This window comes from Rhinatrema bivittatum, chromosome 2, assembly GCF_901001135.1.
Source record: "Rhinatrema bivittatum chromosome 2, aRhiBiv1.1, whole genome shotgun sequence".
Classification (NCBI taxonomy): domain Eukaryota; kingdom Metazoa; phylum Chordata; class Amphibia; order Gymnophiona; family Rhinatrematidae; genus Rhinatrema; species Rhinatrema bivittatum.
Window position 1 is genome coordinate 525160202 of NC_042616.1, and position 27265 is coordinate 525187466.

The 27265-nt window shown below is 44.4% G+C and overlaps 2 protein-coding genes across 3 annotated transcripts in view; one reads left to right on the forward strand and one right to left on the reverse strand.

The window, feature by feature from the left end:
- The window catches only part of GPLD1 (glycosylphosphatidylinositol specific phospholipase D1), a 106417-nt gene extending 100517 nt beyond the window's left edge, over window positions 1–5900 (reverse strand). The window contains exon 1 of the mRNA XM_029590769.1: window positions 5487–5900. Coding sequence (XP_029446629.1) covers window positions 5487–5583 — 97 coding nt within the window. The 5' untranslated portion in view covers window positions 5584–5900. The remainder of the gene's footprint in view (window positions 1–5486) is intronic.
- Window positions 5901–5991: 91 nt separating this feature from the next.
- ALDH5A1 (aldehyde dehydrogenase 5 family member A1) overlaps window positions 5992–27265 on the forward strand; it is a 33969-nt gene continuing 12695 nt past the window's right edge. Inside the window, exons 1-7 of one of the 2 annotated variants that reach the window (XM_029590764.1) lie at window positions 5992–6370; window positions 9968–10051; window positions 13402–13572; window positions 16570–16686; window positions 19278–19421; window positions 21537–21680; window positions 24650–24808. In XM_029590764.1, the coding sequence (XP_029446624.1) occupies window positions 6125–6370; window positions 9968–10051; window positions 13402–13572; window positions 16570–16686; window positions 19278–19421; window positions 21537–21680; window positions 24650–24808 (1065 nt within the window). In that variant the 5' untranslated portion in view covers window positions 5992–6124. Of the gene's footprint in view, window positions 6371–6916; window positions 7076–9967; window positions 10052–13401; window positions 13573–16569; window positions 16687–19277; window positions 19422–21536; window positions 21681–24649; window positions 24809–27265 lie in introns of those variants that run through there. The other variant, XM_029590765.1, reaches the window with a different exon arrangement.

Sequence of the window (27265 nt, forward strand, 5' to 3'; positions counted from 1 at the left end):
AAAGGGACAACAGGAATGCTAAAGTGCATCCCGATGTCCCCGGACAGGGCCCTAAAATAATTACATCTCCTCAAAAGGCCAATTCCCTCTGGGGGTCTGTGCAGACCCTCACCCATTTAGGTGGCACGGAGTCAAAACGTTTTTTTTAAAAGATTTTAAATTGTGCAGGGACGCTTTTCTCCTTCCCTAACCCCCACCTATTTGTTAAAAAAAACAAAAAAACAAAAAAAAAACATCCACCCCAACCAAAAACACCCCCTCCCCGGCAGCACCCCTCCCCTGGACCTGCCTATCAAACAAATTAGTTCCTGGAAGTCTAGGATGGTCACTGGACCCCCACCCCTAACCGCTACCCCCTTCCTACCTAAAAGTCAACTCAGTGGTACAGGGGCGATCCAGTCCTTATATTTGTCCTGTCATGTAAACCATACGATAGCCAAAAAAAAAAAAAGCCTTTTTGTTTCAACAGGCGTTTGAGTAGAGTTATGGGGATAACTAGCAGTTTATAATGGGTTTTTAATACTTTGTTTTTAAATCCTGATTTTATTTGTGTGTGAATTCCATGTATATTTATGTTATGATTGATTATGGATGTTGGATTGCTTCCCGATTCTGAATTTTGGTCTGGATTTCTAAACCAGTCTTGGATCAAAACCAGAAGGCTTACAAATGATGACTGGTTAGTCCGGCTTGCATTTTTTCAAGCGAATTGGCCCAAAGTTTAATCTAGGACAGAGTGGGTAAAACTACTGTGTGCCCTGCGTAGCTCTTTCGCCTAATCTACGGGTTTTGGCAGCAGACGTACGGCGCTCAGATGCCATCTCAGCATTCAGCTCATGAGTCAGCCATCTGTAGAGTTAGTTCAGAAACAGGAATCAGCAGGGGCAGATTGGCCTATCAGGCTGGCCGCACTGGTCACATGGTCTTCATCTCAGCTTCTGCTGAGATACAGCCATGGAACAAGCCCTTTGGAACAAGCCATGGAACAAGCCCAACCTATCACGGCCCGAAGGAGGTCTCAGCAGGGCCAGAACGGAATCCAACCCATCGTGGCCTGAGGGAGGTTTCAGCGGGGCCACAACAGAGCCCAATCCGCCACAGCCAGAAGAAAGGCCTACGGCCCGAAGTCAGCAGAAAGACGCATCTGGTGGTAGCAGGGCCATCACCTCCCACATCCCCTCCGGCACTAAATAAGGAGTATCGTTGGCGCATCCAAGGCCCAGAAGAAAGGAAGATGCCAGAGAGGAGAGTGTGCGTTTGTATAAGAGAAAGAGCTTGCATGTGTTATTTCATGTGTCTGCTGTTTTAAAATATTTTATTGGTGTTTAGGAAATATTACAACAAATTTGTGACTTTTTAAATCATTAAGGACCCAATATTGAAAGATGGCCAATTAAGTAACTTAGGCGGATATAACTTATCGGGCTAAATTACATGGTACATTCAGCGGCACAGCTATGTCGCTAAAAGATATGCATATATATTTGTACTTAGCCATATATGTTATTACCATCTAACATGGCCAGTTAACTTATGCGGCCAAGACCGAATATTGCTCCTTAGCTGCATAAGTTATGCATAAGTAGCTCAGTAGCACTGAACACGTTTTGAATATTGGGCCCCCTGTGTTTGTTGGCTATTTTGACATATTTATTCTTTTCATTGTTTTAATATTATGAATGTGTTATATCTCTTGATTTTATTGCTTGATGTTTTGTGAGGAGTGATTATGATTCTGTTTTTCCATTGTTGCATGCATAATACTGTTGTGCTTGTTGTGGTTACCAGAGCATGTTTGTGAGCAAGAGAGAACAAGTGAGCCAATGAGTATAAGTTTAAGCAAGAGGGCTATTTGAGCCAGTGGGCCTGAGTGTGAGTGTAAAAGAGCGATTGAGCCAGTGAGAATATGTATGAGCAAGAAGGAGTCAGTGAACATGTGTGTGAGCATGTATATAAGAGAGCAAATGTGTGAACAAGAGAATCAGTGTGGGATACAGTTAGCATGTCTGTGAGAGAGAGCATGTGAGCCATTGAGCATGTACAAGAGAAAGCATGTGATCTAGTGAGCATATGTTGAGAGAGAATATAAAGGAGTTTGTATGACAATGAACATTTTGTTAGACAGATAAGAAAGTTTGTGCATATCTCCCACCCTTTACTAATCCATGACAATCTCAGGGTGACTGGATTTTAAAATTCCCAGGTACAGAGAAGTGGGGATTTATTTTAGCTTTAATTTTAACTACTGGATGTTGTTTGGTGTGTCTGCTAGTTTGAAATATTTTATTGATGTTTAGGAAATTTAAAAAAAATGTATATGTTAGTAATCATTGGATGTTCTTTTCATCAGCTGTGAGCACTGCCCTAAAATGTATAAGCAATCACTTACAGACTCAGCTTAGAGGGAACTCTGGCGTGTACTTTCTGTGCAGGGATCTGTAACAGCTTGGCTTGTTCTGTTTTCCTAATAGCAGGTGTATTGGTGTTTTAGGGTCTGATGTAATATTTGCAATGTTGCCTTTTCAAAGAGTTATTACTGTTTAAGTGCTGGCAGTTAGTGCTGTTTTCATATGGGAGGTTTACTATATTGTAATTCAATTTACTCAAAGCTTTCTGAGGGCCGAGCCCATACCCAACACCCGTTACAATAAGCTGTAATACCATAAGGCTGCAGGTGGCTTTTTTGCAGAGTTTTCTGGTTGGTGCCATAGTAGTGCATATAAATAATATGCATTGTACATGATATTTTTACCTTAGAAGACTGTACTTTGAATGTTCCTTTTCATATAAAATCTATTACAAATTACCCTTGCACTAGCCTTGGCTGCACTGGTTCCACAAGAGAAAGCAGGATTCCCATCTGGAGCTGGGTTAGTGCCGCTCCCTCGTCTTGGGCAGGGCTTAAGTTTTTTTCTTTTTAAAAGCCCAGGGAAAAGTATGGATCACTTCTGATTCCCTATCCCCTGGAGGAGGTAGCCAGATTCAAGCCTGGGGAACCATAAAAACTGCAGACTGTGTAGCCTGCAGTCAATGGGACTGCACTAGAATGGTAGGAGGGTGGTGGAGAAGTGGAGGCAGGCTACAGGCACAGGAGGGGAGAGAGTGAGCCTGGAGGAAGTACCTGTGTAGCATTGGAGAGGCTTCTGTCTGAGGTGACTGGATTGAGCTGTGAGAGGAGCAGTTAGCTGTGGAACCAGCAAGTCTCAGAGTGGGATTGGAAAAGGAGGAGACTGCTGCAGAATGAGGAAGGGCTGGCAGCAAGCCAGAAATTTTAACTATGATGCGGTAGTGCTAGGATTGGGGCATGCACTGTATGAGCACATAAGCAGCAGCACAACAGTAGCGTGTTAAGAGTGTCTGTGGGTGTCACACAGAGAGAGAGACACATACTTATACATAACGGTGTCAGAGGGAGAGTGCGTGTGTGGGTGTCTGTCTCTGACACACACACACAGACTCTCGCTTTCAGTGTCTGGGTTTATCTGTGTGTCTGTGAGAAAGTGTCTGAGAAAGAGAGTGTGTATCAATGTATATAAGTTTCTGCAATCTATAAATCTGTTTGTGTGACTGAACATTTGTGTGTGTCTGACACTGGCTGGCAGAGTAGTTGTCTCATTACTTTCACTAGTTCAAGAACTGCTTGGTTGGACAGACCAGGATATTTATGTGTGTATGTTAACCGATTTGAATGGATGGAACAGGATCTAAAGCTTTGCTTACTCCCTGCTGGTCTAGAATGTGTTCTATTTCTTAGTTATTTAGGAAAAATGTGAAATGTATTTTGGCGATATTTAGGCTTAATTCTGCCAGGTTCCAAAGTCGACTTGGTGTGCTTTAGGGAGCTGTCGACACACGTGCTGCAGAGAAAGTACACGAGGATGTCAGATACCCCATGGGCCGGTTGTGAAAAAAATTCCCCAGGCTGATATCGTCCTGCAATCTGCCCATGGAAATCAAGTCCAAATATGGGATTTCGGGGAGCTGAGTCAAAGTGACCCAAATATAAAGTGAGCTGCACCAGGACAGAGATAACTGCAGCTAGTGTATTCCAAAGCAAAGCCTCCTTCCTTGTAGTTTGGAGGGGTTCAATGCCATATTGCACTCATCCTTAATGTGTCTGTCATCCGGTTAATCAAAACTCAATAATTAAGATGGGTACCATAGAACAATCTGGTACTACAATCACACAGAAACATAGAAATAATGGCAGGAAAGGACCAAATGGTCCATCTAATCTGCCCAGCAAGCATATGGTAGTAGCTGCCCAGCCATACAAACCATCCTTATAATTATCAGTTTCCCAGACTGTCAAAGTCAGGGGCCCTTGTTGGTTGCTGTTTGAGTCCAATTCCTCATTACCTCTTGCCATTGAAGCAGAGAGCAATGCTGGAGTTGCATCAACAGCATAAAGGCTTATTGGTTAAGGGTAGTAACTGCCTCACCAAGTTACCCCCATGCACTATTTTCTTCATTCCTGTCCTCTAGCCTTAAAGGGATCCACAGTGTTTATCTCATGACCCTTTGAATTCTTTTACTGTTTTTGTCTTCACCACCTCCTCTGCAAGGGCATTCCAGGCATCCACCACCCTCTCTGTGAAGAAATATTTCCTGACTTTGGTTCCGAGTCGTCCTCCCTGTAGTTTCATTTCATGACCCCTAGTTCTTCTGATTTCTTTCCAGCAGAAACTGGTTTGTCAATGATTGTGCATCATTCAAACTTTTCAGGTATCTGAAGGTCTGTATCATATCTCCCCTGCTCCTCCTCTCCTCCAGGGTGTACATATTTAGGTCCTTCAACCTCTCCTCATAAGTCATTTGATGGAGACCCCTGCACCATTTTGGTCACCTTTCTCTGGACCGCCTCCATCCTGTCTCTGTCCCTTTGAGATATGGTCTCCAGAACTGAACACAGTACTCCAGGTGAGGCCTTACCAAGGACCTGGCAAGGGAATTATCACCTCCTTTTTCTTACTGGTTGTTCCTCTCTCTGTGTAGACCAGCACTCTTCTGGCTTTAGCTATCGCCTTGTCACATTGCCTTGCCGTCTTTGTATCTCTAGACAGTATCACCCCAAGGTCCCTCTCTTGCTCCATGCACAACAGTCCTTCATCCCCCATTACATACAACCCTTTTGGATTGCCACACCCCAGATGCATGACTTTGCACTTCTTGGCATTGAATCCCAGCTGCCATTTCTTCTCCCACCTTTCAAGCTTCCTTAAATCACATCTCATTCTCTCTACTCCTTCTGTCATGTCCACTCTGTTGCAGATCTTAGTATCATCTACAAACAGACAAACTTTACCTTCTATCCCTTCCACAATGTCGCTCACAAAGATATTGAATAGAACCGGTCCCAACAGCGATCCCTGAGGCACCTGCACTTTAATTCAAAACAACTTCAGTGCAAGCAATGCCGTGGTACACCCAGCATGCTTTCTCAGCAATTAAAAAGGAAAACAAGACAGCCGCAACATGCACCTTACCTATTTCAATATGTGTTGAAAGCCCACACGGCACAGTCCTTAAGCACTGGTTGCAAATCACAATCACTAGAACTGACCAAGCCCTGAGAGCAGGCATGATGCTTGATCTGCCCGAAAACCCGAGCCTGCAGCGGTTTTGAAAGGCAGGGCTGTGACCTTTGAAGCAACAGTTCCGGTAAAAGGGCTCCCGCCGTGTCTTTGACACCCAGGTCGAGGGCGCCCTGCAGCAGCACAGACCAAAGCACGCCAAGCCCGGCCGGAGCCTGTGCAAATGAATGGCCCATAACTAAACATGATCGCCAGGGCTCACCTCACCTATTGGGGTTTTTTTTTTTTATAGGTAATAAGTTACATGGGCTTTCCTGAAGCCCTGACAATGAAGCAACCGAGAAGCGTTTCAGTCTCTCCAAGAGAAGCGGGGGTGGAAACAACGACCCCCTCCCTCCCCTCCGCGTGGAGCCCGTGCTGCCGGCTTCTACCAGCAGAGGGCGCCCGCCCCCGGGGCTGCTCTCTTCAGTCCGTTCTAAGCCGAATGCGCGCGCTCTCGGGTAGAATGAGCCCAGCCCCGCACGAGGGGGCGGAGGGCGGACTTCGCCCCTCGCCTCGGCGGTCCTGACATTTCCTCCCTCTCCTGCTCCATGGCTCTCCGGCTCTGGGCCCGGGGTTTCTCGTCGGCGCCGGCCGCCGCCGCCGCCTCTTCCTTGCTGCGCTCGGATGGCTACATCGGGGGCCGCTGGGTGGGGGCGGCCACCACCTTCCCTGTGCTGGAGCCGGCGAGCGGCGCCGAGCTGCGGCGGGTGGCGGACTGTGGGCCGGCCGAGTGCCGCCAGGCGGTGAGCGCCGCCGCCAGCGCCTTCGGCTCCTGGAAGGAGGCGCCTGCCAAGGTGAGCGGGGGGGTGCAAGGCTCCGGCCCTCACAAGCTGCAAGGACGCTCGTCCTTCTCTGTAGGAGACGGAGCGTCCACTCGGCAGTGACTCTGCTTTTGGGGTTGATTTCGCTTTGTGCCCTGCTGAAGTGTTCTCCGATCTATCTCCGGTGCTTTCCCAGGCAGGCGGCCTCTCTGGCCCCGTTGCGAGCCTTCTCTGGTTCTGCACGCACAGGAGACAGGCGGCCCTCCCTGCTTGTCGCTTTCTCCTAAGACAGGACTCTGTCCCAGCCAGGAGGGCACGGTTCCTTCTAAAGTTCCTACAGATCCACATTTCCAGGTGGTTGTGGGGTTGGTTTTTTTTAATAGTGTGTAGACATTAGCAATGAGATCTTGCCCCCAGCACACGATCACATCCAGGGAGCCCGCAGTGTCAGCTGTGAGAGGAGGTGTGTCAATAATAGCGCGATTTGATTGGCTACTAAAAGTGAAAGCGACGAGCGGAAAAGAGCAAACCCGTACAGAAATATAAGGCAGCAGAGCTTCTGATGGAGATAGACTGCAGGGTCCTTTCTAGTGCAAGGACGCAGACCGCAATTGAAGTCTAGCTCTCCTTCATTTTATGATTCACTTGAATTTTCTGGCAACATGTCATCTGCTCATTCTGGTTTTGGATCAGAGGAAGGGAAGCTGGTCGAGGATTAATAGTTAATCCAATAACAGGGTATCTCCTCTTTTTTTATTTTTTGGTGTGTGGTGTTTTGTTTTGTTTTGTTTACCTTTATTCACGCGCCTTCATTTCTTAGCAACTAGGGATCCTCTGTACTCCCTTCACCGTCAATCCTTGACCCCTTTTTCTAGTCTCCTCCTGTTGAAAGAGGCTCACCTCCTGTGCATGGAAACCTTTGAGATCTTTAAATGTCTCTATCTTCTCGCCTTTCCTCCAGGGTATATATGTTTAGATCTTTGTCTGTTCCCGTATTCTTTAGAATGAAGACCACTGACTTTTTTAGTAGCCACCCTTTGGACCAACTCCATCCTGTTTATATCCTTTTGAAGGTACAGCTCCAGAATTGTGCACAGTATTCCAAGTGAGGTTTCACCAGGAACCTATACAGGGTTAATAACACCTCCTTTTTTTCTGCTGACCATTCCTCTTCCTTTGCTAATTAATGCTTCAAATTAATTATTACTAAAAGTCATATACTGAAAAACACACATTATGCATAGATTTCATTAGACTCCAGAGAGATGAGGTCAGTTTTGTTTATGCTAAACTAAGCCTCAGCTATTACATACTTTGTTGCAAAATTAACCCTTGTTGCTTTGAAATTCCAACATGTGGTAAAGTGTATTTGAACAGAATAGTTGACCATATAAACAGGCCTCCCTAGTCCTGTAAACATATATTCACATTTAAAGATATATCAGATCTTGGAACAAAATATGTACACAATCCCTACTAAATATAACTTGTCAAAACGTTGATAGTAGTTGTTAAAACCTATGTATGTACAAAAGAACCCATTGCTTTTGCACTGACAGATACATTTTCAAAGGATCTAGCCACCTAACTCACAGGCCGATTCAGTACAGTGCGCTCCGACGGGGGGCACTGTTAGCCTGCTATTGAATGCGCGTTTTCCCTTACCCCTTATTCAGTAAGGGGAGGAAAACACGCGTCCAACCCGCGGCACCTAATAGCGCCCTCGACATGCAAATGCATGTCGAGGGCCCTATTAGGTATGCGCGCGGGATACAGAAAGTAAAATGTGCAGCCAAGCCGCACATTTTACTTTCAGAAATTAGCGCCGACCCAAAGGTCGGCGCTAATTTCTTCCGGCACCGGAGAAGTGCACAGAAAAGCAGTAAAAACTGCTTTTCTGTGCACCCTCCGACTTGATATCATAGCGATATTAAGTCGGAGGTCCCAAAGAGTAAAAAAAAAAAAAAATTAGAATTCGGCCCACGGCTGTCGGGCCGAAAACCGGACGCTCAATTTTGCCGGCGTCCTGTTTCCGAGCCCGTGGCTGTCAGCGGGCTCGAGAACCGACACCGGCAAAATTGAGCTTCGGCTGTCAAACTCGCTGACAGCCGCCGCTCCTGTCAAAAAGGAGGCGCTAAGAACGCACTAGTGTCCCTAGCGCCTCTTTTTACCCGGATCTACCGCCGGACCTAATTTAAATACTGAATCGCGCACACCAGCGAGTGGCCGGTGCGCCCGCTCTCCCGCAGACTTTACTGTATCGGCCCGTTTGGGAGGCAGACAGCTAGTTTGGTCCCTTTGAAAATTTACCAGGACTGGGCAATTACATTTTTCACCCTAATGAAACTAGGTTACTAAATTTTAGCTGCTGAGAAAATGGGCATCTGTGGAAATGTTCCCAGTGGGAAGAGGGAACTTAGCTGTCTAACCATAGTGCTTAAATGGCAGCCCTGTATCTAGCCGATCAAATCTGTCTGTCTAAGTTGAGTAGTCAGGCTGTGCTGAGTATTTCTGCCCTGCCTATCCCCCGCCAGTGTATTTTGATTCAGATCTGCATTTTGACTCTACCAGTGACCAGTGAATCTGTAGCAAGAGGGGATTGGCCTGCCCAGCACTGAATCCATCCCTCACAGCCTCTGGCTCATTAAAGTTTTTTTTGTTAATCTTATCTTGGCAGAACCATAGTAAATATGGACATACATGCAGTGTACAACATTTTCATGGTCAACACTGTTTGCACTTTGAGTGGTTACATGTTCTGCCCTAGATCTGTGGAAACAATCTAATTCCTCAAGAGTTTTCTGCTTCATTATCTTAGCTCTCGCCCTGTTTTCTTAGCTTTGCTATGCTTAGGGTTTTTGTTTTCCTTTTTCTCTTCCTGTTTACTGTCTTTCAGCAAAATATGCAGCAAAGTTTTTGAGCAATTTAAATCTCCTCCTGGGCTGTTTGTCTAAAGCCCAACATAAGTAACATTCAATCAGCACAAATCTGTCCAGTTTTCTTATATGTAGAATAGTGATTCTCCACCCAGGGCCTGGATGCACACTTAACCAATGTGGTTCCAGGATTTCCATAAAAAATTTAGCATAATTTGTGCACATAAAGTAAAATTTGTGCACTAAGGGGTAGATTTTATAAATGTACGCGCGGGCGTACTTTTGTTTGTGCACCAGGTGCGAACAAAAGTACGCTGGATTTTATAAGATACGCGCGTATCTTATAAAATCCGGGGTCGGCGCGCGCAACGGGGTGCACATTTGTGCAACCTGCGTGCGCCGAGCCCAGCGCGCGCTGCCTGTTCCCTCCGAGGCCGCTCCGAAATCGGAGAGGCCTCGGAGGGAACTTTCCTTTCGCCTCCCCTCACCTTCCCCTACCTAACCCCCCCCGGCCCTATCTAAACTCCCCCTACCTTTGTTGGCAGATTTACGCCTGCCAGCGGTCCTGTACTCTGAGTACACCACAAACTCTGGGTTCAGCCCCATAGAATAGCTTTAACTCGAGTAACTTTACTCCATCTCTGAGCGCAAGCTAAATTTCCAGACAATAACTAACAATCTCAGGACTTCTCTTCTTTTCCTATTAACAAGAGCAGATCTCCAAACTAACTCTTTTTTTTTTTTTTGACTGCAGGAGAGAAGTGCACTGCTTCGCAAATGGCATGATTTGATGATACAGAACAAAGACGACCTCGCTAACATAATTACGGCGGAGAATGTAAGAACGGATGACTGGAACATTTTATTTTAGCTGTTGTGCTATTTCATTCTGTATGGTCGACTGATTAAAGAGCGCAGTTTTCCCCCAGGTATTCCGCAGGAGTCCACAAACTATCCCCAGGGAATGCCTGAATTTACACGGAGCTAACTTGTTTACTGTCCAGGGAATCCTGCAGAAATCTAGCTGGCGCCGCACTTCTAATTCCTTTGCTCCCTCTGCACGCAGTTGTAAAACTCCAAGGCGACCCTAGCAAGAGAGGATCTGCTCCTTGGAGGCCTCTTCCCCCACCCCAATAAGCCATAGACTGAAAGGCAGCGTGCTCTAGAGAGAAACGGAATACACTGCGGAAGCTTCCCAGTCAATCAAAAATAGAAGTCCTGTGTTTCTGGGAGTGGAGGAACTTTTCAGCAAAACGTTCGGACAAAGAGGTTTCTTGCACAGATTTCCTTGCCTGAGAGATCCCCTCACACTTCCCACTCAGCTTTAGAAGAAGCCTACCCCTCGTATCTTTTTGGGTACTTACAATAGCCGCACATGTAGCAAGGATGTTCTATGACAGAATCATGACCATGTAATCACTTTCAGGCCGATTCAGTAAAGTCCGCGGGCAATACAGTATTCAAATGAGGCCCGGCGGTAGAAACGGGCAAAAGGAGGCGCTAGGGACACTAGCGCGTCCCTAGCGCCTCCTTTTTGACAGGAGCGGCGGCTGTCAGCGGGTTTGACAGCCGACACTCAATTTTGCCGGCGTCGGTTCTCGAGCCCGCTGACAGCCACGGGCTCGGAAACTGGACGCTGGCAAAATTGAGCGTCCGGTTTCGACCCAACAGCCGCCGGCCTACTTCAAATTTTTTTTTCTTTTTTTTAAACTTTTTTTACTCTTCGAGACCGCCGACTTAATATCGCCATGATATTAAGTTGGAGGGTGCACAGAAAAGCAGTTTTTACTGCTTTTCTGTGCACTTTCCCGGTGCCGGAAGAAATTAGCGCCTACCTTTGGGTAGGCGCTAATTTCTGAAAGTAAAATGTGCGGCTTGGCTGCACATTTTACTTTCTGAATCGCGCGCGAATACCTAATAGGGCCTTCAACATGCATTTGCCTGTTGAGGGCGCTATTAGGTTCGGCGGGTTGGACGCGCGTTTTCCGCCCCTTACTGAATAAGGGGTAAGGGAAAACGCGCGACCAGTGGTAGGTTAACAGTGCGCTCCGTCGGCCTGTATGTGAATGTAAATTCCTCAGGAGCTTCCTACCATGGAGGAAACCTGCCTGACCTCACTGTCATCTGTCATAGTCCTCGAGGTTCTTCGTCTCTGGCCCTTCTGGCACAGACAACTACCCTGCCATCGTGACTTACGAAGACGTTATTGTTCTGCAGGCTATGTCTGCTAGAAGCATCACTGGATTTGGACCCGCTCCTACAGCAGGCACTCTTCAAATAGAGTTTTGATAATTGCAATATCACTGCAAAGAGCCCCACTTTTTTTTTCTGCTGAAAATGGACTCAAAATCCTGCCTCGGCGAGGAAATTGCACTTCCAACTTTGTTTCCAGGCTCAAGAAATTAGTAGACATAATGCAAAGCCTGTGGGATTTAGGGAATCCAAGAGTTTGTTGGTGATTTTGCTCAGCCGAGGAAAAGTCATGGAGGTTTTAAAACACATTCAGAAAATCGGCGCAGCCATCGCAGAAAATTGCAAGGCTTTAGGACTGTGGCGGAAGGCGGAGCAGGAGAATTCCATCGTGTACAAAGGCTAAATCTAGAGCTAGTATTTTAGGTTTTCGAGCAGAAAGAATAGAAACTCCATTTCTGTAACTGGCAGGTGACCCAGTTTCTGAAGGGAGGGTTTTGCCTTGTCTTGGCTTTTTTTTATTATTATTATTTTAATTTCTACAGCTTTGCATTTCAGTATTTGTAGTCCTATGTCTTTAATTTGAAATTTAGCATGAGAGAGAGAATTCATGAGGTGGACAGATTGCTTTCCCGCCAGAAAGTGGGTCACTTGGTCTTGCTGCTTGGCTTCCTTGTCCTGACGGTGGGACTCCTTTTATAGGAGATGTGACACCACCGTGGCTGTGCCCCCCCACCTCTATCCCTTCCTCCGTGTTTTCCTTTTTCCTAAGCTAGCCCTGTGCAGGGAAGTCACAGGAATTAAAGTATGAAAGTGAAGGGGCCTACTTATAAGTAAAAGGACCTGTGGCACTTTTTTTTTTAATGGACGTGGTTGTGAAATGAGGGAATCCATGAACAATTATTAGGGCAATTAATTCCTTTTGCATCATGTCTTTCTCCTGGTTTTGGGTTCTACTTACGAGTTCACCATGTTTGTATGTGTGTTGTCCCTTTCTGTCCCCTAATAACGTCTCTCTTTGGTGTCCTATCCATACCATATTTTCAGAAGATGTTGGGGGATCCATTAATTCTGCATGGACCTTCTTGTTTTAAACAGCTACGGGGAAATAGCTGTATCTGCCAGCAAACTACAGCTATGCCTGGGTCATGCTGTTTGGAAATCCATGATTTATTTGTAGGGTTCATATTGTTACCAGGATATACTGCTGCTGCTGTGCTTCCTTCTGAGTATTCATCGATTACTGTTTATAAAAAAAAAAAAAAAGACCTTTTGCGTCTCACCCTGCTAGTTGCTACTGTGTATTTGGCAGAGCAAAAGAGGGCGCTAGGCATGAAAAACCCAACTGTAAGTATTATAGAAGTCTGAAGGCTTTGGATTTACTCCAGATGATGTGCATTCCCTCTTCAGTTCCTCACTACCTCTCCGATCTCATATCTCCGTACATCCCTCTTCATGAACGCCGCTCATCGGGCACGACACTCGTATCTGTGCCCTTCTCTTTCGGCATGAGCTCCTGTCTCCATGCTTTCCACCTTACTGGGCCGCATGCTTGGATTAGACTTCCTGAGCTGATGAGTTATGCTTCCTGTCTGGCCTTATGTAAATTAAGTCTAAAAGCCCATGCTTTCGAGGCAGCTTTAAAATTGAGCATCCGATTCTCCTGATTTATACCCTTGTTGGTTTAAACGTTTTTCTTAATAAATGTAGTTCCTATAGTCTCTCTGCTCTTGTATGTTGTCTTGTTTAGACTGTGTAAGCTCCTATAGAGCAGGGGTTATTATTTATTTATTTATTTATTAGGGTTTTTTTTATTTATCGCTTTACAAATAAAACTATCGCCCAAAGCGATGTACAAAAGAAAAATTAACATAGCAAGTTTACAACAATAACACCATGAAATATTATTTCTATTATGTGTACCTCTAGTACTATGTGATTCAGAGTCCTGATGGAAATGTTAATGTTTTGTGTCCTTTCCTGCCTGGAAATCCACAGGGCAAGCCGCTGCAGGAGGCCCTGCGGGAAGTTCTTTACTCCGCTGGCTTTGTTGAATGGTTCTCAGAAGAAGCTCGTCATATTTACGGTGATGTCATTTCTTCTCCCATGAGGGATCGGCGGATACTGGTGCTGAAGCAGCCGGTTGGCGTGGCAGGCATCATCACTCCAGTAAGCGCAGCCGCGTGCTCCGTGGGACCCTTAACTGTAATAATCATATTTGTGCCTGCCGATCAAAGAGCGACGTTGAGAGATTCAGTCTGAGGATGCAGCCATCCTAGCTAAGGGATAGAAAAGGGCAGAAAAGACACAGGTACAAACCTAGCAACTAAGCATGCAGATTCAGAGACTGATTATATTTTTAAAAAAACAAAAACCCTTCCCATTTTAAGCCCGTGGGATGGGAACAGACTTTTACAGACAAGGTCGTTTGTCTTTGCAGGGATTCCCTAATATTCTTGACTTTGGGGCATTATTTTCCAGGTCATCAATGCTAGTAGATGAGGATTTTACTTTTTCTTACTTTTTTTTTTTTTTTTTTTTATTGTCCAGTGCTGCCATTTTAGTTTGTGGCGACAACTTTCTAGTAGCCTTGGAGGGGGAGGGGAGGGGGTTTGTGAAGCCCCACCTTCTGGACAGTCATTGATAGCACTGCTTAGATGCTGTCCAGTCTTTAATGGCTCAAATCAAAACTTGGAGCCAAGCAGCCGTGGCCAAAAGAGAGATTCTGACCGAGGAAAATGGATCCATCCCCTTTTAATTTTTGATGTGTATATACTGCCTTTCATAGCTGGTCAGCTACTTCATAGCAGATTACATTCAGGTACCAATAAGTATTTCCCTGCCCCAAAGGGCTTGCCGTCTAAGGGGGAGATTTACTCTAGTGCTATATTTTACTGCAGGATGGGAGAAAAATTGCGGGGGGGGGGTTGTTTCCCATGATATTTGTCCTGTCCCCCGGTAAAATATCGCAGCAGTTTCCCCATGATATTTTTGCTCATGGAAATATACCACAAGAAAAAATATCACGGGGGAAAAGTAAAAAAAAAACAAAACACGCGATGGTGGCCCTTCACATGCAGTTGCCATCTTCTAAAAGGGCCACATGGCCAATAAAAAGCTCCTTCCACCCCCCCTAAAGTATAAAAATCCCTTGGGGGGAGGTTCAAGTAGATCCCCCGCCCATTCCCCTACCTCCTCTAGAGGCAGCCTAGCAGGATCCCAGTCTTAAAAATTATAAAATAATAATCCTGCAGCAATGACCCATGTCTGTCCCAAATCTCCACCCCTTTAAATAGTCCTCCCTCCCACCCGGGTTCCAACCCCCCCTCCCCCCAATAAGGCAACCTGCCTGCCCTCTCCCACCATTAGTAGCAGTACCTGGGGTTCAGTGGCCCCGCTCTCCAACCTTTACAAGAAATCCCTAGTGACCAGTGGAACCCCTGTCTAAATATTAGACTTTAAAAAGACGCTTGTCAGCACATTTTCAAACAAAGATATGACTCAGAATTTAATTAGAACCAATATAAATTTAATATTTCATATCTTTGGAAGCACAGTTGTCAACCTTGCAAGACAGGCAGATCACGAGCATCTCCTAGGCTCTGAGCTGGTTGTCACCATTTTCTAAAATGTCGCTCACTGGCCTCTGCCGCTATCACTGTCTTTTTTTGCCTATTAATGGCATATTGCAGCTTAGTAAATCTACCTATAAGTTTGTACCTAAGGTAGTGGATTGTTTTACGACACACAATTATTCAGAGTAGTTAAATCACAAGCGGATTGTGATAAATTGCAGGAGGACCTTGAGAGACTGGAACATTGGGCGTCCAGTTGGCAGATGAAATTTAATGTGGACAAGTGCAAGGTGATGCACATAGAAAAAAATAACCCATGCTGTAGTACACGATGTTAGGTTCCATATTATGAGTTACCACCCAGGAAAAAGATCTAGGCATTGTAGTGGATAATACATTGAAATTGTTGGCTCAGTGTGCTGCAGCAGTCAAAAAAGCAAACAGAATGTTAGGAATTATTAAGAAGGGAATGGTGAATAAAATGGAAAATGTCATAATGCCTGAGTATCACTCCTTGTGAGACTTTACCTTGAGTAATGTGTGCACTTCTGGTTGCCACATCTCAAGAAAGATATAGTTGCATTAGAGAAGGTACAGAGAAGGGCAACTAAAATGAGAAAGGTAATGGAATAGAGGTCTATAAAATCATGAAAGGATTAAAGGGTAAAAGTGAATCTGTTATTTACTCTTTCAGATAACACAAGGACTGGGGGGGGCGGGGGGGAGTGTCACTCCATGAAGTTAGCAAGTAGCACATTTAAAACAAATCGGAGACAATTCTTTTTCACTCTAAAATTAAGCTCTGGAATTCATTCCAGAGGATGTGGTTGAGGCAGTTAATGTAGCTGGTTTAAAGAAGTTTTGGACAGTTTTGGAATAGTCTATAAACTGCTATTAATCAAGTTGACTTAAGGAAATAGCCACTGCTTCTTACTGACATTAGTAGCATGGGATTTATTTAATGTTTGGCTACTTGCCAGGTACTTGTATCCTGGATTGGCCACTGTTGAAAACAAGATGCTGGGCTCGATGGACCCTCGGTCTGACCCAATATGGCAACTTCTTATGTTATGACTTGCCCAAGGTCATAAGTAGCAGCAGTGGGATTTGAACCCTGGCTTCCTTGGTTCTCACCCTACTGCTCTATCCACTAGCAACAATTCATCAAGTGAACATGAAAAAAGAAAAAGCAACTTCTGTAGAGGCAGTGGGTTTATAATTATTTGCTGCTAAAGTTTTTAGCTTGAAGAATAGGGCCAAATCTGCTGTGAAAGTCTAAAATGGATGTCTGGACCCAAACTTGTTCATGCATGCATCTCATAAGATGCTTTTTGAGTGGGTGAATCTGAACTGGCCATTACAATTGGGCGCTCTGTGGATTCCGTGAACCTAAAGCATCCTGCATGGGTCAGGTTGACAGCATTTCTCAGTATATGACCCTTCGCCTCGGCAAAGAATCGGCTTTGCCAAAACTGAAGGAGGGTTGCTTGTGAAGCTGATTTATACTACTGCATTAGGAGTAAAAGCTTGCCTGTAACCAATCAAAGAGAAACAATTTGATGTTTGTTCTCCCCGCTGTCTTCTCCTTCAGTGGAATTTCCCCAGTGCTATGATCACACGGAAGGTGGGGGCGGCTCTGGCAGCTGGATGCACGGTGGTGGTGAAGCCTGCCGAAGATACACCTCTGTCTGCTCTGGCACTTGCTGAGGTGAGTACGCATGCAGCTGTCTAGGGATCTGGCAGGGTGTGAGGTTCCTGACAGATGGTATTATTGATTTGTCTACCTGGAAATAATCTTGCATGCATGCCAGTGGCACTTGAATACCAAGCTTAATTAAATGAAATATGATAAAATGGTGACCTCTGTGGGGAGGAAGGGTTCTAGATCTAAAGTTAATTGCCTACAATTATACCCACTTTTTATAACTTACAAATGTGAAAACTTCTAAAATGTATGTATGCTATGGAAACAAACAAAACCTATATATATATATATTTTTTTTATAAAATGCAAAACTTAGTGTTTCATTTGCCATCATTACTGACGTTGTCATCTTCTCCGTAGTAGGTTATTTTAAGTGGATACTGCACTTGGTTCCAAGCTTTTGATTACTATACTTTATTTACGTTCATGTGTACAATATAATGGTAAGTAGATAAGCACAAGAATATATCAGAATTATCCAGGTTTCTCAGTATTGTAAAACCAATTGAGGCTAATATTATATAATAATATATTAATGATGGCAGAAAAAGACCATATGGTCCATCCAGTCTGCCCATAAAGTTTCTTATGGTAAAAATTGCCACTCTATACAGGTTACCACCAAGTCTTATGTTAAGGGTCGTAATATTAGCAATCAAAACCAAAGAAGGCTGAGTGCCTATTAGGGTCATTTATGAAATCGCGTTATGGCGTTTTCACATGCGAAAAACGTCTTAACGTACGTGATAAGCACAATAATGCATGGTGCGATGCAAATTTTTAAAAGGGGAGGGATTGGGTAGGAGTTTGGGGCAGGAATTCCAAAAAAGTGGGCTGGTTTAGAACTTTGCCAAGCCATAACACACAATATCGCCCAGTTTTAGCGCAGAAAATAACTACGTTAAGCTGTGCGATATGCCCATAACGCAAGAGCAGAGATGAGAGAGATAGCGTCTCTGGGGTGGTATCATAGTAAGCAGCTATTTATGCTACTATAGGAGGCCCACCTAGTAACTTGAGATGAGATTTAGGTAGTAGTGTAGGGGTTAGGGGCCACTTTTAAGAACATAAGAACATGCCATACTGGGTCAGACCAAGGGTCAATCAAGCCCAGCATCCTGTCTCCAACAATGGCCAAACCTGGCAAGTATCCAAACACCAAGAAGATCCTGTGCTACTGTTGCTAGTAATAACAATGACTATTTTCTAAGTCAACTTAATTAATAGCAGGTAATGGAATTCTCCTCCAAGAACTTACCCAATCCTTTTTTAAACCCAGCTACACTAACTGCACTAACCACATCCTCTGGCAACATTCCAAAGTTTAATTGTGCGTTGAGTGAAAAAAAATTTTTTTGGGTTGAGCGCCTAGCTTGATGATACCCAGGTAGAAAGTCCATCAAGCTAGGGTGAGAGAAAATTGTACAAATTTCATCGTTGTGAGAGTTTCCTCACTCCGTAGGACATCAAATCTTCACAAGAGTCTCTACTGCTCTATTCATACATCTCACTCTGCATGTAAAAGTGGCCCCTAACCCCTACACTGCTACCTAAACTTCACCTCGAGTTACTAGGAGGGCCTCCTATAGAGATATAAATAGGTAACTGCTAAAAGGGCCTTGTAGATAGTCTCAGTCTCTCTCTCCCTCTCCCAGTGGTGAAATGAGCACTTGGCAGCTAGGAAAATGCAAAACAGGTTAAAGTTCTTTGCGGAAATTAACATAAAACATGCCCCTTTTTCTACCGCATGCAATACTTATAGCAATTTCATAAATCTAGCTATTAAGCCGAATTTTTGGCCTGCTATATTTCCCTACATTTCAGCATCTAAGGGCCAGATTCACCAAGGTATTTTCCTATAGACACAGAATGGGAGAAAAGCTTTAGCACTGAAAATCCGCATTCAGCAAGATGGAAATTCACAGCATGGAGTTTGTCTGGCTGTGTCTCTGTCCAGCTAAGTTTAACTCCTTTGCACGATGGACCTCTTTGAAAACTGTTCCCATTGATGCTTTTGTGGAATGGATGTGGTAGGATTTTGATGCACACATCCAGTACATTGTGAGGTCCAAGGACTTGTGTCTTCTGCAGTCGGGAATCATGTGGGAATCATTGAATGTCTATCCCGGTATGTTATTGTGCCGTTACAGCATTTCGGACCGAGTATTTTATGGTTAGCGCTCAGAATGTTTGCTGTTTTCAACAGCCTTTGTTGAAATTTCAAGGTGATCAGAGCACATTGCGATGCCATCAAGCGTTGCTGAGGCTCTCTTGCCTTTGGTTACTGCCTATGAAAAGGGATGCACAAACTTTGCTCGCTCCCCTGTTTCCATGAATTCGCTTGTTGATTCTGCTGTCTGTGGGTTTCTTTCTTGAACTGGTTTGGGCTTCCCAAACTAGTTCACAGTTTTGTTGCTCGTATCTACTCGTGATGCAGTGACTGCATATCAAAGGGTTAAGGCATTGTGCAACACTGTTTAATAAATCTCAATGCTTGTGTTCTCAACTTTCATTATTCTTATCAACTGAATACATTATTCCATATTTAGAATATGCTTGTCATTCTTGCAGTTTCTTTCTTTTTTTTATTGCAGCTGGCCGACCAAGCTGGGATTCCTGCAGGCGTCTATAATGTTGTTCCCTGTTCTAGAGAAAAAACTCCTTCTGTGGGAGAAGTTCTTTGTACTGACCCTTTAGTAGCCAAAATCTCTTTCACTGGTTCAACTGCAACAGGAAAGGTACGTGTTGCACATTCAAACTAGAGATTTTTTAGAAGATGTGATGGTAAAGGCTAAAAACAGAGGTGGAATTGATTTTTTTTTTTTTTTTAGTTTAGCAGTACCCTTTTGTATATTTAGTTAAGGTTGACCTTGACTGTGGGTTTTGCAAAATTTTCAGAAAACTCTTACACACCATGGCTCTGAGAGTTTACAGTGGTTTCCCAGATTGGGTTTTATAGACTACTTGGTCAGTGTAATCTCAAGTAAAATATCATATTGGCCTTACTGAAAACCGTAGTACTATCTTAGGTTTTCCATAAAGATGTATCATTTGAGTGTTAAACTTAGGAGAAGGGGACTGGTTGTGCAGCATAGGAAGCTCAAATCAGAGTCTCCTGTCCAGTGAGCCCAGCATGGTGATGCACCTCATCCCAGGAGGGAGAGAGGATGGGGGCTATTGCAGCGGAGCCTGCTGTGCATATTGTGGTACTTCAGGATAGTTTTAGAGGACACTCTCTCCGCAGGTCGTCATTCTTAGCGAGAATACTAGAATCGCCTGGCCAGGCTGTCTGGAGTGGGATGTGGCGGGATGGGGGTGTGATTTTGAAAGAAAATTGAGGGGAAAAAAAATGTAGGAGAAGAGAGAACCACATCTGCATCTCTGCTAGCAGAACTGCACACAGAAAAGAAGACCCAGCTGCTTAGATTTGCCGCTTGAGGGGCCCCTCCATTACCTCGTGAACTAAACCAAATCAAAAACCATGATTGCTCGCGCACACACACACACACACACGCCTCTGGGTTACCTCCTGTTCGTGGTATTTGTCTTCCTTTTATTTTTAAAACCCTCTGAAAATAAAAGCGTGGTTGTAATTGACGTCCAATTATTATGTTCTTGAACAATTAAGAATATTGTGACTGACGATGTTTATACTGTGCGTGTATATATCTTCTCCACTGAATCACAATACTCATAAGGGGTGAATTTTCAAAGCACCTATGCGTGTAAAATTAGCATATGCACATGTAGGTAGCTTGTAGTCACGTAGTCGCTATTTTATAAACATTGGAAAAATGTGCATACGTTATGCGTTCACAAAATCTAGGCATGCAAATAAAAGGGACGGTCTAGAGGCGTCCTGAAGAGAGGCCAACAGTTACGCGTGTAAGTTGCTTTTTTTATAGTAGAATTGTGCACATACATTTGGCAACTTACAGTATTTTACACATGCTAATTATTTGACGTAAGTGATATTAAACTTGTTTGTCGTCTCTTATTGACCGGGTGGGAGGTTTGGCTGACTCGGGGGGAGTTCAGGCTGCAGAACTGGGAGGGTCTTGATGACCTGGGAAAGGGCTGGTGGAGGAATCAGGAAAACTGGTAACTTCGATTATGTGCACGTACTTTTAAAATATACCGACTTACATGCGTCGATTGGGGTTTAGGTCAGCAAGTAGTACTTTTTTTTTTTCGCATGTAAAATATATGTGCGTATGTTTTGTTTTTTTTTAATTGGTAGGAAAAGCACACATATTCTATGTATTTGCGCATATGTTGCGGGGCAGATATTCATGTATTTTATAATATGTGAATATATGATAGGCACTGGTTATAAAATACTATTGTGGATATATGTGCAGCCATATAAGCGTGTATATGCAGCTGCATGGAGTTGTTGGAAAGTTATCCTCTAATTTTCAAAAACATGATTGGAAATTAACCGTGCCCACCCTCATATATATTTCTAACTAGGTACCGATATCTGTCTATGTATTTCTTCCTATCTATATACATAAATATAGATCATTATTTTGTTCTAATGCATTCAGCGCTGTGGTCTAGCTACTGACACTTTTTTCACAGACAAAAAATGTCCCGGAAAGGTGCTCAGGACACTTTTTTACGGGGGCCCTATGTTTTGTTTGTTCGCTTGTTAAACATGCTGCTAAATTTCCCCCCTGCTGCCTGTTCCTCTTGCCTTGGGGTTCTGTTTGCATTTTGTTGGCGTGGGCATGAGAGACCCCAGGGGGCTGTAGGAGGAGACTCTCTCTTCATACTGAATGACTTTGAAAAAGTGGCACTCGGTTTCTTTCCATGCTGCGTTTTTCTCTCCCTCTCCTGCTCATCGGCAGATACTACTGCGGCAAGCGGCCAGCACTGTGAAGAGGGTTTCCATGGAGCTCGGGGGTAATGCCCCGTTCATCGTGTTTGACAGTGCCGACATTGACAGAGCTGTGGCAGGGGCCTTGGCTTCGAAGTATCGCAACTCAGGGCAAGTGAGTTTCCTTCTGTGTGTCAAAGGCAAGAGTGGGGGTTGGAGGGGGGGGGGAGATAGGAGAAGTCAACATTTCCACCACCTTGCAAAGAGTGATTGACAGTAGCACCACATTATTTTGGCTAAAATTACCATAGCGTTTTAGGGATGTGTTTTAAGCAGAATAAATGAAGGTTGCTCTGTAATTCTGCGTGCATTTAATTGCCGGGTGCTACCTTTTTGATAAGAAATGGTTGGCTAAAATCAGCCACTGCCTCATCTGCTCTGGGGAGTGGGAGGGCCAGAGTTGTCATTCCCTCATCCTAACAGTGCTGCATTGCTTTGCTCTCCGAACGGGTTTTCTGTCCAGTGAAATGCAAAATAAGGAAGCTATATCCCTTGCAGAGAAGCCAGCTTCCTCCAGAGGCCGCTAAGCATGGCTGGTGTCTGTAGGGGCGAGTATGGGAGTCTTGTAGACAGAAGCTCCCTTTCATTGCCCTATGAAGCAGCAGCTCCTGCCATATCCAGGGGGGCGGGGGGAATCTAGTTAGGGCTGGGGGGTGGGTTAGATAGGGGAAGGGAGGGGAAGGTGGGGGGGGGGAGTGGTAGAAAAGTTCCCTCCCAGGCCGCTCCGATTTCGGAGCAGCCTCAGAGGGAACGGAGCCAGCCTGCGTGCTCGGCATGCGCAAGTTGCACAATTGTGCACCCCCTTGCGCGTGCTGACCCTGGATTTTATAACATGCGTGCGGCATGTTATAAAATCAGGCGTAGATTTGTTTGCGATGGGTTGCGCGAACAAATCTGCGCCCGTGCACAGGTTTTAAAATCTGCCCCATAATGTAGCTGGGTTTAAAAAAGGTTTGGATAAGTTCTTGGAGGAGAAATCCATTAACTGCTATTAATCCAGTTGTCTTAGCAGTAATAGCAGTGGTTATTCTCTATCAGTAGCATGGGATCTTCTTAGTGTTTGGGTAATTGCCAGGATCTTATGGCCTGGATTGGCCACTGTTGGAAACAGGATGCTGGGCTTGATGGACCCTTGGTCTGACCCAGTATAGCATTTTCTTGTGTATTTTTTTTATTTTATAAAAAAAATGAAGTTGGGTGCTTGATGATATTTTGCAAGAGAGGTGCAGTTAAGGTATTTGACTGGTAAATAACATATTTATGAGACATTCTGTATTTTATTTTTGAGACATTCTCGCTCAGTTTTACATTGCAATATATTTTTCAAAACTTTCCTTTTTATTAGACTATTCATTAGGAAAGAAGAAAAATGAAATAAAGGATGCCGGAGAATTACGCTTCTTGTCAAATTCATAGGAAATGCACAAAATACATCTAATGTCAGTATTACCAATCACCTAATAAGGAAAAAAACATAGCCCCCGGTCCATTCCCTCAGCCCAGTGGTGGAGGAATAGTTCAACTTTGGCTCCATATTGGATTACCAGAGCTACTGCCATCTGCTACCAAACCATAAGAACATAAGACATGCCATGCTGGGTCAGGCCAAGGTCCACCGAGTCCAACATCTTGACTCAGCCAGCCTGGGTCATTGGTAACCAGCAGATCCCAAAGAGTAGATCCATGCTTTGTTGCTCACTCCCAGGGATAAGCAGTGGCTTTCCCAAATCTACCTGGCTAATAATTTATGGACTTTTCCTCCAGGAGCTTGTCCAAACCCATTTTCAACCAGCTATGCCAGATGCCTTGACCACATCCTCTGGCAGCAAATTCCCCAGTCTGATTTTGCATTGAGTGAAAAAACACTTTCTGTGGCTTGTTTTAAGTCTTCTTATTAGTGTCTTATATTATCCCCTAGTACTAGTACTATTTAAAGGGTAAATAATGTTCCCTATTTACATGGCCCACCCACTCACGATTTTATAGACCTCAGTCACATCCCTCTGTCATCTCTTTTCCAAGCTGAAGAGCCCTAACCTGTTTTAGTGTTCTTCGTAAGGGAGCCATTTTATTCCCTTTATCATTTTTGTTGCCTTTCTCTGTCCCTTTTCTAGTTTTATTTTTATCATTTTTGAGATAGGGCAGCCAGAACCGCACACAGTGATCTTGCCGGAGACCAGACTTGTTACAAATTCTTTGGGGGTCATCTTCAGAGCATCAGCTAGCGCATCCATATTGCCACTGAAAACCAAACCTCTTTCAAGCAGTCTACCCAGACCCTTGTCACATATTCACATTTCAGAAAATTACAAATTCCTTCTCTTACAAACTCATGACATCTTTCACCGATCCCTGGCCGTCTTTAGCCTGAGTAAATACTCCTGCCCTTTGGCACAGGCAGCCCTGCCAGAAAACCAGTAAGTAGTGGCTCTTTCCTGGGCAGCCGCTTCTTCTGTACCTGCTGCAGGCCCCGCCCCCGCTCCAGATATTTCTTACCGTTTGCCCAGTTATACCCTGGATCGAGCTACGTGGGGTCTGGCTTCAGGGGGGATTCCTGGAGCATACCCTAACCACAGAACTACATCTTTTTATTTTTTTTTAATGTGCTTTCTGTGGACATCCTATGCTCGCGTTTTCCCCATTTTCATTCTTTGCTGTAAACGCATACTGCATACATAGACTGGTTCAGATCTCTTTGTGATTTCTTTACGCCCCTCCTTGCTGGCCTATGTGGCGAGTGCAGTGTGGGAAGAGGCTGGCAGTGATATGCAGAACAGTCTATCTATCTCCTGTAAGAGCATCAACTTGGAATGTCCCAGGCCGAACTGAGTCACCTAGCCCGGTTCTTCAGGCAGTATGTAAATGATTCAAGAGAGAAAGTAGGCCAGAGCAGCAGTTTTTGAAAACCAATTGCTTTTAAAGTTTTGGAAGGTCATTCTTGGCCCCCTTTCTGACTTTAGGGTCTCTGCACAGAGCAGTGTAGTGAGGTGACCTATCTATACTGATACCCTATGAGCAGTTCCTGCAGCGTAGATTGCTGATGTTCTTTGTGCCTCTTAATGGCTCTTATATGTGTTCCCTCAGACGTGCGTCTGCACAAACCGTTTCTTGGTTCAGAAGGGAGTCCACGATGCCTTTGTGAAAAGGTTTGCTGAAGCTATTCAGAGGGAGCTGCGTGTAGGAAGTGGATTCCAGGAAGACACCACCCAAGGCCCATTAATTAATGAGAAAGCAGTGGAAAAGGTAAATTACAATAACCCCCCCCCCCCCCGCCTCCCAAAAAAAAAATTGCTATTTGTTCAAACATAAATTATTAGGTAAATATTGTGTGCCTTTGTATAAAATTACATCCTTTCAAAAACGATATTCTCGTATCACAGTGATGATGCACTGGGGAGCTTCATTCGTTGTTAGCTAGGAGCTGTGAATCTTGAGTAGCCATACAGTTAGTCACTTTTGCCATTTTGGATACCCATGCCATAAGTTTGCCATCACTGCCATGTTGTTACCCATTGTCCTGATGTCCTCCATAGCTTATTTGATTTGTTGGATGACAGCGATTTTATATAAATATATGTATGTATGTGTGTGTTTCAAGAATTTGTTATTCTCTGCCCATCCTGATTACACAGAGTAAGGTATAGGAATGCTGAATCTACATACTTATATAATAATAATAAATAAGCCTGGTACAAGAGATTGAGTGTTAAGAGTGTTAGCATTGTTGGAGCAGCCATGGGCATGCACAGAGATGAGATGACTGGTGATTGTTGGCCAAGGAGGGTAGGCTTGGTGGAAGAGCCAGCTCCTTTACATTATGGTGGGATGTCAGTGGGTTCCAGATCCTGGGGATAAAGGAGGAGACGGCTTTCTTACAGGTTCGGGCCAGCCTGGAGCCTTTAGGAGTAAGGAGCTTTTGGAATGCCTTTTTTTTTTCCAATCTTAGCCTGTCAGAGTATTCTTAAGGAGTCAGATTTTTTTTTAGATACCTTGAGCCCTGGTTGTTCATGACTTGAAGGCAATGCAGGGGGCTTTGAATTAAGCCTGGTAGGGGATTGGCCTAATGTGTCCTTTGTAACTGGAGTCAGATAACAATTGTTCTGTGCACTCTATACTAAGTGTAGACTTGTTAAGAGTTTTTCTGGGAGGACTGTATACAGTGGGTTGCAGTAATCTAAATTCTAATTTTAAGTTTATATACCACATCCCTGATCCTTCAAAGGACTACCTTATATGGTTAACAATTCAAAAGATATATTATTAAAATACATGATCAAAACACATCATGCATAAAAAAAAAATCTCCTAAAATACATAATTGAATAAATAATCAAATCCTAAAAATACATGTTATAAATTTACAATATGTAGTAAATATATAACCAAACTCCCCACCCCACTGAAAGAAAATTGATTCTTACCTGCTAATTTTCGTTCCTGTAGTACCACAGATCAGTCCAGATTCCTGGGTTTTGCCTCCCTGCCAGCAGATGGAGACAGAAAAAGCTTCACTGATGCTGTACATAACCCAGTGTGCACTGAATCTGTACATAACCCAGTGTTCGCTGATGCTGTACATAACCCAGTCTCTCAGTATTGACCTGTACCCAGGCCAAGATGACAGCAACAACCATAAATTTCTAAGCAAGCTTCGCTCCCCTCAGACAAACCAGAAGAAGGTGAAGTTGCCCAAAAAGACAATGGAAAACTCGTTTCCCAAATTTAACATAAGCGATCAGCATGGAAAACCTCCAACAAAATATGCGACACCATAGCCTGAACAGACCGAGGATGCACTCTGTTAACAAGAGACCAGGACTTGAAGTTCCTCCAAATTCACACACATGTCAAGGATGTAGAAGGTGGAAATAACCGCTTTGGAATATCCCCTCCATCTCAGTTTTCTCCTCTCAGAAGCGAAGCCGCGAGGCAGAAGTGAGCCACCTGACCCAAAAATATTGGGCCCAGGTGGAAAACAGTCGACCGATGTCCAATCCTCAAGGGCCCGTCTATGGCCATCTTGATCAGATTTGGAAAGCATGGTCGCTGTGGCCATTTTGGAGCTACCAGGATCATGTTGCCTAGATGTTTCTCTATCTGCCATAATCCCTTGTCCAGTAGAGGCCACGGGAGGGAAGACAAGAATCCCTCGAGTCCACGGCAGCACCAGAGCTCTAATTCCTTTGTACCATGTTCTGTTCAGTGGATATAAAACTGCAACGCTTTGGTGTTCTCTTTGGTCAGGATATCCCCATCTTCCATGAATGAGACACATCACTGCCTCTATAGCTCCCATTCCCCAGGGTCTAATTTTCTCCGACTGATAAAAACTGCCTAAACGTAGTTCACTCCAGTGATGTGAGACACTGCCAGCTGCTCCAAGTGCTATTCTGCCCAGAGAATCAACTCCTGGGCCTCTCGAGCTGCTGCCTGATTCTTGGTTCCACCTTGACATTGAAAAATAAAAAATGATGGCAGAAAAGGACCAAACGGACCATCCTGTCTGCCCAGCAAGCTTATGGTAGCATCTACTGTGCCATACAAGTCACCCCCTTACTTAGTTTCCCAAACCGTCAAATTCAGGGCCCTTGTTGGTTGCTCTGAGTCCAATTCCCGGTTCCTCTTGCTGTTGAAGCAGAGAGCAATGTCTGAGTTGCATCCAAAGTATCAGTTATGTTGGTTAAGGGTAGTAACTGCCAC